At 53.3% G+C, this 11,526-nt stretch overlaps 1 protein-coding gene across 1 annotated transcript; it reads right to left on the bottom strand.

Moving 5' to 3' along the window:
* Positions 1 to 4,814: 4,814 nt before the first annotated feature.
* LOC137668195 (DNA-directed RNA polymerases I and III subunit RPAC2-like) lies at positions 4,815 to 11,524 on the bottom strand. The gene is made up of 5 exons (XM_068409529.1): positions 11,417 to 11,524; positions 7,589 to 7,686; positions 6,027 to 6,103; positions 5,355 to 5,437; positions 4,815 to 5,014 (listed from the first exon to the last, which is right to left on the bottom strand). The coding sequence occupies exons 1-5, from the start codon at positions 11,453 to 11,455 to the stop codon at positions 4,967 to 4,969; spliced, it is 345 nt and encodes a 114-aa protein (XP_068265630.1). The 5' UTR covers positions 11,456 to 11,524; the 3' UTR covers positions 4,815 to 4,966.
* Positions 11,525 to 11,526: the final 2 nt, after the last annotated feature.

The raw sequence follows: 11,526 nt of genomic DNA, 5'->3' as shown, positions 1-11,526 counted from the left end.
AGCCACACCACCACGGGGCCGAGAGGAGAAGGCACTGTGCCAAGACGGCAGGACCCCTCCATTTCTCTCGCACAGCCGTTTCCTGGCTGGGCCTGAATTGTTTTTGCCTTCATGTCATAACTCACCTGGAAGGAGCCACAGCATTTCACGGACCCCTGGGACTAGCTCTGAACGACGCCAATCTGTCCCCCGGTCCGAGTCACCTCTGGAGGAGGGGGAAGGGGATTCAGATCCTTGTAGGATTTTTCATTTCCTTGCAGGAAAACCAAGTGACTTATGGCCGTTCATCTCGGGTAGAAATGTGGGGTGGGGAGATGTGTGTGAAAAGGGAAGGAAGGTTGAGATGTGGTCACTTTGAGATGGACGTGGGGTGAGGAGGAGAGGGAGACAACCATGTGTGACAATTTCCAGCTGAAAAAGCCAAAGAAAAGCTTTGATAACATCCCTTATCATCTCCCTGGGACAGTTTGTCCCCGGGCAGACAGCCACGATAACATCCAGGCACCATGTATGTCTGGAAGACCATCAATGGCATGAAATCTCCTCCTGCTCATGGCAGGGAGAGATGGGCAGTAACTTGGCTTCATTGTCTGACCAACCTGACCCGGGGAGCCCTAAAAGCCCCTCTCCTCTTCACCTTTTCCTGGGCAATCCGCCCCAGGCTCCCCAGCCAGGGATGACGTTCACCCCAGCTGTGTATGGCACAGGAAAGCGACTGTACGTGGCTGCAGGGCTTAGGGGACCAGCTACCCTGGGCAGAAGCCAGTGACAGCATCCAGCCAAATCAGCGGCTCCAGCTTCCCCCTCCCCAGGGCAGGTGAGCTGCTGGCTCACCGGGCACCGTTGCTGGCCCAAGGGACTGTCCTTCCAGGGAAGAGTTTGTAAGCCCAGGAAGGAGAAGGCAGAGATGGCTCAAATCCGGACGAGGCTGGGACCAAGGAACCAGCCCTCACCTTTCCAACTCCCTGCGTAACCTGGGAGCAGCTGATTCTCTCCCTGACATAGGATGCAAGGGAGAAGATCCAGATGTGCCCTGCTAGAAAAGCATCCAGCCTTCAACCCATGGTCTTCAGCAGCTGGGAAGTCCACAGCCCCCTTCAGCTGCTGGCTCCTGGGAGGGGGATCACCTGCGAGACCACAGCTCTGAAGGGAAAAAAGGGGTGCCCTGCATTTTGATGCCTGTAATTCATCTTCCCTCTGCCAACAAGGCCGAGCCCCAGCGGGGCAGTGGGGTTGGACCCCGATGTGTCCTGGCCACAGCACCATGACAGCGAGGTTCATGCCATTTGTAAGGGAGACAGAGATGCTCGTCCTCATGGTCAAACTAAGGCAGAAAAGGCAACGGGGAAGGTCCCATCTCAGCGGAAAGAGCTGCTGGAGCTGACCGAAATATGGCAAAGAGCTTTCACAAATTTACTATTTAAAATAACTAACCCCCGAGTGCTTTTCCAGCATGTTTTTCTAAAAAAAATCATGCTTGCACCTCTTGCCAAAACTTTTAAGAAAACCGATATGAGAAAGTTTTATTTATCAAGTTTTGATGATTTTTCTGCTGTTTTTTCCTCTCTCGTTTACCTCTCTCTCTTTCTTCTTTTCCCTTTTCATCTTGTCATGGAAAAAAAAAAAAGGAGAGAGGAAAAAAGGGAGAAAAAGCCTGCAAATAAAGCCAAACCTTTTCCAGGCGTTGGGGTTTTTTTAGCTTAGCTTTCACTGAAATAGGAAATGTTTTACAAACAAATCACATTTCTGAAAAACAAATGGGTTTTAACAAAAGCAGAAAGACTGAGCTGCACTTCTGGGTGACAGTGAGTGCAGCCTCCTTCGGTACAGCTTCCCCCTTGTGTTTTCCTCCCAGATGCCTCCTATTAAAACCAACATCACAAAATTTGACCAAGTGTGAGAGAGGAGGAAGAGGAGAAGAGAGCTGAGATATCAGCAGGAAACAGTTCCCTTTTAAAGCTCTTCTATCGCACTGGCATCCAAATGGCACTTTCCCAGCCCTAGAAGGACTCCCTTAGGCTACAACAAAGACCAGGACCAGCAAGGTTCAGCTCAAAGGGAAAGTAACTATCAGAAAAGGAGCGGCCTGGTTTTAGCTGCTCATGGAAATGCAAATGCAAAGACAGCTCCCTGCTGCCGGCCCCTCTTGCCCTTCACAGGGCAGAGCTGCACAGTTACAGGCACGCACATCCTTCCCTTGCTTCCCCAGGCCGGGCAGGTTCAGAAACAGAGTGGTCCTTGCAGCCCAGCCCAGCCAACATGCAACTGGCCCCCAGCATCTCCTGGGTGCTGGAGGAGGTGACCAGCAGGTCAATAACGAGCTAGGTTTCAAGACCTTTTTAGAAAGCTGTTCTCCATGACACATGGGCTGAGTTTGAGCCCAGGTGCCTGAGTCAGCTCCTGGCTTATTCACCCCTTCACCCTCTCCCCCCTCCCCTGGGCAAACTGCTTTTGTGATTTTTTTATGTCTCCCTCTTGCTTGGGCTGGGGAATTCTCCAACCAGAAAGCCCCCAGGCCTCTGCTTGCTCCTACGCAGCGGGGTAAAAGGGTCATTAGCCATTGGAAGGGGCTGCCCAGGGAGGTGGTGGAGTCACCATCTCTGGAGGGGTTTAAGAAAAGACTCGACATGGCACTTAGTGCCATGGTCTAGTTGCCATGGTGGTGTCAGGGCAACGGTTGGACTCGATGATCCCAGAGGGCTCTTCCAACCTGGTTGATTCTGTGATTCTGTGAAACACCCCCCAGCACCCACCGGGCACAGCCCCTCTTCCCCATGCGCCCCTGCTGCGTCCCAAGCCCTGTGGGAAAGCACGCTTTAAGGTTTCAGCATGAAGAAACCAAACCAGACAGGACTAACCAAAAGCAAAGCCACAGCAGCTGCCCACTATAGATGTGGGACCATGTTGGCATGGGCAGGATGAATCCACTGCAGCAAACTGAGAGGCAAAGGAGCCTTATTATGAAACACAGGGTTCAGCTGGGTGCCTGCCCCAATGCCTGTGAACACAAACCCACCGCCGGCCTGGCAGAGAGACCAAGTCTGTCAATTTGTATCTGAAAGAATAATTTTATAGAGAAAACCTGACATTTTACATCCTCCCTCTTATTCCTCTGTATGTTAATAAAACATGTCGGTGTTTGAAAGGAAAATCTCTGGGTGTTTCTTATTAAGCAGCAGGGGGGCTGCAAAGTCTGCTAAATACTTAATTGAGTGTCAGCAGGTTCCTTTGGTAACTGCAGACCTCCACTGGAGAGACAAGCGGTGTCCCCCCTGCGCAGGGCAAACTGGAGAGGTTCACAATCCTACACCCAGCACGGAGCAGAAAAAACCCTGCAATTTCATGCCCCGTTACACTCAACAAAAGGCCTTCACTCGGCTAGCTGCCAGCAGATCCCACCAAGGCCAGGGTTGCAGTTTAAACCTGCTCACGAGGAGTGGTCTGGGCTTGCCTTTGCCTGCGTGCTTCAGGGGGTTAAAAAAGGCAAGTGGTTTTTTACTCCTCTCACCCCCCAAATGAGCAGAGTATCACTTTATAGTGATTTGTTTAAAAAGGAAGGCTGGCCTTAACTGCTGAAGTTAACTGCACTGGTGCCAGTAACAGAAAGATTTAAATGTGTTTAATATCGTTATAGATGATTTAGACGTAGGGATTGAGTGCACCCTCAGTAAATTTGCAGGTGACACCTAGCTGGGTGGGAGTGTCGACCTGCTGGAGGGCAGGAAGGCCCGACAGAGGGATCTGGACAGGTTGGATAGATGGGCCGAGACCAATGGCATGAGGTTCAACAAGAACAAGTGCTGGGTCTTACACTTGGGCCACAACAACCCCCTGCAGCGCTACAGGCTGGGGGAAGAGTGGTTAGAAAGCGGCTCGGCGGAAAGAGACCTGGGGGTGCTGATCGACAGCCGGCTAAACATGAGCCAGCAGTGTGCCCAGGTGGCCAAGAAGGCCAATGGCATCCTGGCCTCTATTGGGAATAGTGTAGCCAGCTGGTCTGGGGAAGGGATCGTCCCTCTGTACTCGGCACTGGTGAGGCCGCACCTTGAATCCTCTGTCCAGTTCTGGGCCCTGCACTTCAAGAGAGATGTTGAGGTGTTGGAGCGAGTCCAGAGGAGGGCGACCAAGCTGGGGAAGGGCCTGGAGGGTCTGACCTACGAGGAACGGCTGAGGGAGCTGGGGGTGTTTAGCCTGGAGAAGAGGAGGCTCAGAGGTGACCTTAGTGCAGTCTACAACTACCTGAAGGGAGGTTGCAGTGCAGTGGGAGTCGGCCTCTTCTCCCAGGCAACCAGCGATAGGACAAGAGGACACAGCCTCAAGCTTCACCAGGGGAGGTTCAGGTTGGACATTAGGAAGCGTTTCTTCTCAGCAAGGGTCATTAGACATCGGAAGGGGCTGCCCAGGGAGGTGGTGGAGTCACCATCTCTGGAGGGGTTTAAGAAAAGCCTGGCCATGGCACTTAGTGCCATGGTCTAGTTGCCATGGTGGTGTCAGGGCAATGGTTGGACTCGATGATCCAAGAGGGCTCTTCCAACCTGGTTGATTCTGTGATTCTGCGATTCTGTGAAATTGGGAGAGGGTGCTGCCTCTCTAAAAGCTTGATTTCACACAGCACTGATCCCCTTTGCTCCCTGTGGACTCTGCGGCAGACTAATTCCGTGCACCAGACTACTTGCAAACTCTGTGATCTGAAAAACCTGGGCAGGAAACTGCAACACCACCTGGAAAGGGAAATAAATCAGATGGAAGAGTGAAAGAGCTGCCTTCTAGCTGTCACGTTTGGTACCTGTGTTGAGCTGATGCAGTGTCACCTCTGCAGCATCAAACTTCATAAACTTTATTATTAGAGAAAATACAGGATTGTATCAAAGCAGTCATAAAAAAACCAACCAAATAAAAACTCTTGACACAGGGAATTCAACACGCAGATGTTACACACACCCATGGGGACTGCCATCCCCAACTACTACTGCATCTCTTCCTCCCTCTGGGCCCTGTATTCCTTCATACTCCTCTGCAAACAAGAGCAAAGGACAAATGTTAACAGCATATACTCGAGTGACTCAAATACCACAGTGCCACCACCCTGGGCTGTGCGGTGACTTCTCTGTCCAGTGCCTGGAAAGGACCTGAGAAGCTCTGAGAGCTCCAGGTACGTTCAGAAGTGGCTGAGCTTTACAGTCACTCCAAGGGAAAGGAAGCCAGGCCCTGCTGCAAGTCAGGCAGAGAATGTCTGAAAAAGCTATCAGGTTTTTCATGTCAAAAGTGCCTACCACACAGATCTCAGCCCATCCCTCTCCCCTCTGAGACCAAGAGATAGAAAAGGCCCCTGAGCTCTTCAGGAATAGCCTCACCTCAAAGGTGTTGAGCACGTGTTGGCAAACACCCATCAGGTCGTTCAGCCCTTTCCGGAACGGCTCAACAGCAGGAAGGGTCCCTTCAGGAAAGAAGATACGTTAGTGAAGTGGGAGGTGGCTTCCAGAGGGGTTGGTAGCCTTCTCCCTCGCCACTCTGAGGCAGCATGGCTGTTACCACCACGCCCAAGGGCTGTCCCCGTGACGCGGAGAGGCCCTTATACCAGGTATGGGCCCACACACTTCCCTCCTACCAGCCCACCACCAGCAGCCGGAGAGCTGAGCTCAGCGTCGTGGTGCAGGCGATGGCGCGGGAGCAGCAGATGGAGCACCCACCACCTCTGACAGTGAGTAGCACCATCTACTCTACCCGGGCACTAGTTTGGTTCCTGCTGCCAGCCAACCCAGATACCTGGGACCAGGCAAGGCTGTGGGCTCCTCGGGCCTCAGCTGGCTCAGCCCTACAGCTGGGAAACAAAAGGGCTGTAGCCTAATGGCTCAGAGGAGCCTTTCTGGCTGAGCAACAGGGCAGAGCGGTTGCAGGTGGCTAGCAGAGAAGAGGGAGAAAAGTGCTTTCTTTATTTAAATGACTCATGGGGGAAACCTGACATGAGCAGGGGTAATTGCACAAAAGAAGGGCCCTGGACACAAAGGGAACGCGCACGCCCATACCTCTGGTCTGGATCCGGAAGTTGATCTTGCTTTCAGAGGGGTGTGTGATGCAGTAGCCACAGAATTCCACATCAGGGCTGCAGGAGAGGGAGAGAGGAGAAGAGAGCAGTAAAACCCAGGCCAATCCACAGCAAATCTCAGGACAGTCAGAGGCTCAGGTCACCCCAGCCCTGCTGGGGCTCAGGATGTTTCTAAAATGATTGAGGGTCTTATGGGAGGGATATGCTGAAGGGAAACTACCTGTGTAACCTTACTCATGCCCCCATCTGTCCCTGAGCTGCAGCTGGAGCTTTGCAGAGGAAGGACGTGGCTGGCATGATCGTAGGTACCATCCTGGCATCACTGGCAGATCTGCAGAGTTCAAACAGGGGATCCTGGATGCTTGGAAACCTCCCTGTACACAAACCTGTTGCAGTTCTGCTGGGCAAAAGAGGCTGATGGGTCTAGGGCACTGGAAGGATTTACTGAGAGGGTTTGCAGGCTGCACAACATCTGCCTTCACAAGCTGAGGCGGTTGCTAGAACATTTGTGTGCCCAGCAGAAAGAACAGCCGCTTGCAAGCAGCCTGCTGGTTTTCCTGTCATGGTGATTTATCAGAGGAATTCACATGACATTTGCAATGCAACTGTCATCTGAGATGATGCACTGAACTTCCTGCAGTAATTCTTCTGAGGCTCACCAGTAGATAGTCACAAACCCTCAGCGCTGCTCAGTTCAATAAAATCAGGCAACCAGAGTGAACCCATTTGTACAGTTTGATGGGGGCAGGATCATAAATTTCCTCCGTAACTAACCACGAAGGAGCAGTGAGGGCTGGCTGTTCCCTAAGGGATGGGGAGCTGGGAGCCATGAATAGTAAGACAGCTGACAGGGCAGAGGCCTCACTAGCTGGCCCTGTCCCACAGCACCCAAGCAAGGGAGCAGGGTAGGTGCAAAGCTGGTAGCCAGGGTCAGTGAAGGGTCTAGATCATCAGGGATGTTTGTGGGGATGAAGCAGAGCCAAGGTCAGGCCAGGAAGTCGATCTGCAGGTCAGTGTCAGGTCAGGTGAGGATAATGACGGTCAGACACTGCCCAGTCATCACCAAGCAGGTGTCCAATGATGAAGGGCTGCTGTTGGGTCAAGAAGTCAGTCTGTGGGTCAGCATCCAGGTCAATGGAGTCCACAGGCCAGTACAGGCTGAGCTGCAGACCCATACTCCTACAACATTGCTCAGGAGGGGCTGAAACCCTGAGCTGAGCTTAAATGGGGCTCCTGGCCTGTGGGCACAGTGTGGCTGGAGGCCCCAGGCGTGGCTTCTCGGGTCCATTAAGGCCTATTAGTGCTCACAGGGTCCTGGCACTAACAGCACAAGGAAAAAGTTAATCCTGTGAAGGGAGGTAGTAGATAAGGAGTCTTTGGCACCATGTTTGATATAAAGACCCTAACAGGCACCCACAGAGGTAGTTTCTGATCGTTTCCCTTGTTCCAGCAACAAGTGAGATGTAGATCAGTAGGGAGAAGGCCAGAGTAGGAGACAGAGGCACCCTCAGCGATGTCAGGCACCAGAGAGGCTCCACTTACTTCTTCATGACCATGTATCGAAGGGAGTTGCCGAGTGTGTGGTCCTCATCGTGCAACACAAACGTGACGCAGGTTCCATCTGTCCCGTCTGCCTGGACCTGCCACAAACAGAGAAAGAACAGATGCTGTAAGGCTCTTTGAGGTAATGAACACCAGGCCGAGGGTGAAGAATAAATTATTGTGTCCAGCTGAATTAGCTGCACCAGCATAACTGGGAGGGTTTGTAGGTCTGGCTGGGCCATCTCCACAGCTCATGTCTTGGGTGACCAAAAGCACCTTCGCAGTGGAGGAAAAAGGTGCAAAATTACAGACCTCAGAGAACTCTCCCTGGTTGTCAAAGTGCCTGTGCATCCTTCCTCTTCACAGGAGAGAAGAGGAGCCCTAAAAAAGCTGTGGCTTCAGGACCCAGGGTGGAAAGAAGCTGAGAGCGACTGTTCAGGCTGGTGTGATCCCAGGTCCCAGCACTGGCATGTGGGGCCAGACAGGAATGAGAGGGACAGTCAAAACATCCCCAGGGAGGACTGCTGCCTGTCAGCAGGGAAACCTCATCCCAGCTCAAAACCAAAAGGAGCTGTAAACCCAAATTCCCACACTGAGCATGAGCCCACTGGTGAGCCTCAGGCTGCTGATGCCCACGTGTAATGAACCCCTTCTGAGGAGACTGGTTTGGGATCCCCTCCAGAGCCAACAAGTCACCCAATTAATCGCTTAGCTGTCAGAGGGCTGCTGAGCCTCTGACCTTTCCCCAGGCTCTGCGTAGCCATCGTGGAGCCTGGCGTGCCCAGACAGCCCCCAACTGCTTCCTCTCTCAGCAGCAGAGAGGTTTCAAGGTTAAGTGCAGTGCCAGGCCAAGACAAGTGCTCATCTCTGCATCCTGCCTGCGGCCAAACCCTCAAACTGCTCCAGGGGTTTTGTAACCCCTTATGTTTCCCCTTGGGTAGCAATACCCCCCTAGCAGTCCCATTCCTCCTCCTGCAGGTATGGCATCACGGGGAATTGACTCAGCAGCTCAGAAGGGAAGCACAGACTGATTTCTGCAGAGGGGAGATCACCCAGACCTGCAGCACGAGGCAGGGGCAGGCTCCTCGCTCACCAGCTGCCGCAGAAGGGTAGGTGCGACGCAGCAACATCACATCAGCAAGGGGGATGCTGGTCTGATAGCGTCTCCCTCACCTCCCAGCATCTCACAATCTACAGCCAAAGCAGTGAGTCTTGCTGAGTGATTAAAGTCAGTAAGTGGCAAAACCACCTTCCCTTGGTGTGGAAGGACAATGCCTAAGCGACTTGCCACAGGTCACTCGTGCAGCCAGTGGCGTGGATGGAATGCCTTGCCTGCTCTCCTGCTTGCTGGACCCAGCACCCTCTTCCCAAACGTAGCTGCTGGCCTCAGCCTCCCCTACTGTGAGGCCTTGCAAGGAAGTATTTATTAAAATTATTAGCACCAGTCACACTCAAGAGCTCTTTTTTTACAAAGACTACAGGCTCAAACAAGAGCAGACTAACTCAGGAGGCACCTGCATGCCAGGACAGGTTGCCCAGCCCCCAGTTTGCTCCCTGCATCCAGCCATGGGATTAGATGTGTGCCCAGGTGCCAAAATCCCAAGGGCCACCCCCCTGCACGAGACAGGTACAGCTCTGCTCCTTGGGACAGTGACACCCTTGCAATTTGGTTACCAACAGGAGTTACACCTTAGCTCAGGCATAGCTCTGCACACACAGGGCCAAAGAGATGCTTTTCCAGAGTTGAGTCTGTGCCCTGAGGCAGAAGGCTGAGATTTCTCAGGGTGTTTCTGTACCTCGTCTAAGAGGTGCCCAGGTATCAAACTATTCATCACAAGAAAACTTGTTCTCCTATGAGCCAACTTGTACACAAAGCCCCGATGCCCTGGAGTAGGGAATTCTGCTCCTCTGGAGTTTTTCCTCTTTGGTTACACACGGATTCACTAGTCTCTTGACCAAAATGTCCCTGTTCTTACATTATGGTAGAGGCAGAAGGAAGAGCTGATGAGATCTTGAGGCAGCTTTAGGTTTGATCAAATTCACTTGACCCTCTCAGAGACAACAGGAATGGAAAAGCCTGCACCTGCCCCATGATGATCTGGGGTGCACCCTCCCAGCAAGGTCAGGACACGGCCCCTGTGACCCAGTCACCTGCACACTGGACACCCTCCTCCTCTACTGGCTACACAAGCCTAAGAGCTGCAATCTCACCTAATCCAGAAGCTCTCCCGCTTAGAGGGGCTGTGATTTATGATGATGAATTATTTAACGTTGTATTTGGTGCCTAGGTAGAGCCGTGGTGGATACATTAGCCCAGCGCTGAGATAAAATGGGATCAGCTAGATATGAAGTGGGTGGGGAACAGTCCTACAACTCACTTGTTCCTACACTCACTGCAGTTTACGCATAACTTGTCTTTTGTGTCAGAATATACAACGCTTTGCTGGTCTGCACAAGCCAGTATCGCTTTCTCCACGTCCTCCCACGTTTTCTGTACAGTACTGCATCCCTCACAGAGGAATCTGCTGGTTTGTTGCCAAGGGCCTCTCTAGTAACTGCAGCTCTTCAAAGATAATTCCATTCATCATGTCAGACCTGAAGGATTAGGATCAGGCTTCCTGGTGCAATCGCGACTCTCAGCCGTTGGCCTGCACAACTGGAGACAAGAACGTGGCTCTACAGAGCCTGAAAAAGGCAACTAGCAGAAACCAGGCTATTGCTAAGGGACTCTAGGGTCTGTTGTGGCTGGGTCTCTTTAGCTTGGAGAAGAGGAGACTGAGGGGTGACCTCATTAATGTTTATAAATATGCAAAGGGCAAGTGTCATGAGGATGGAGCCAGGTTCTTCTCAGTGACATCCATTGACAGGACAAGGGGCAATGGGTGCAAGCTGGAACACAGGAGGTTCCACATAAATATGAGGAAAAACTTCTTTACAGTGAGGGTGACTGAACACTGGCACAGGCTGCCCAGAGAGGTTGTGGAGTCTCCTTCTCTGGAGACATTCAAAACCCGCCTGGACGCGTTCCTGTGTGATATGATCCAGGTAATCCTGCTCCGGCAGGGGGATTGGACTAGATGATCTTTCGAGGTCCCTTCCAATCCCCGACATTCTGTGATTCTGTGATTCTGTTATGCGGTGCTGAGCAGTGCATCTTTAAAAAGCAAGGCTCGTTGTAAAAAATATTCGTCATAACTAATTTTAAAATCGCTTAGTCCTGACCTCGAGCTGCTTCTGTTCCCCAGAGGACACTCTCAAACGCCTAAACTTCAAGAAATTTAACCAAAAGGCGCATTCCTCCCTGTCCCTCCTGTTTCAGCAAACACTGCTCGCTTTCCTCAGCGTCTTTCTCCCTCTGCTGTTCACACACGCGGTGACAGAGCAGCCGCTCCATGTCGGGTAAAGCCAAACCTTTCACGGGTGGACAGGAGCCGGGCAGGGCGGTGCGGGGCTCCGAGGGGCGGCATCTGAGGGGGAGTTACACGGGACACGGGAGGGAAGGCGAGGGGAGGCTGTACCGCGGCCGGGCCGCAGCACGGGGCCGGTTTGCGAAGGGATCTTTGCTGTTCCCCGCTGCCGGGACGAAGCAGCAGCCCGGGGACGCGGCCGAGGGCGACCTGCGGAGGCGGCTTTCCCTTGGAGCTACCCTCACTGTCGCGATTTATCCCGACACCAACGCCGCGCCCCCCGCTGCTCCTCCTCCTCCTCAGCGGGCCCGTGCTGAGGGGGCCCCCCCGCTGAGCCGGCACCCGCCAGGCGGGGGAGGCCCCGGCTGCCGCTGCCAGCGGAGAGCAGCGCCGGCCCCTGCCCCGTCCCTCGTTCCCTCACCGTCTCCAGCGCCGCCTTCCTCGGGGCCTCCTCCGCCATGGCCGCCGCACTGCAGCTCCCGGCAGGCCCCGCGCGGCGGGGACCACCGCTCCCAGCGGCCCCCGCGGCGC

The sequence above is a fragment of the Nyctibius grandis genome, chromosome 10 (genome assembly GCF_013368605.1).
Source record: "Nyctibius grandis isolate bNycGra1 chromosome 10, bNycGra1.pri, whole genome shotgun sequence".
Classification (NCBI taxonomy): Eukaryota; Metazoa; Chordata; class Aves; order Nyctibiiformes; family Nyctibiidae; genus Nyctibius; species Nyctibius grandis.
Note: the sequence above shows the minus strand (reverse complement) of the source record. Positions and strands in the feature narration are given on the sequence as shown.

Bases quoted from the DNA above. Each gene is read 5' to 3' on its own strand.
- LOC137668195 (XM_068409529.1), bottom strand. From the start codon at position 11,455: ATGGCGGAGGAGGCCCCGAGGAAGGCGGCGCTGGAGACG. The intron at 5,438-6,026 runs GTATGGGCGTGC...TCTTTCCTGAAG, and splicing joins CTTCCGGATCCAGACCAGAG to GGACCCTTCCTGCTGTTGAG. The intron at 5,015-5,354 runs GTGAGGCTATTC...TCTTGTTTGCAG, and splicing joins ACGTGCTCAACACCTTTGAG to AGGAGTATGAAGGAATACAG.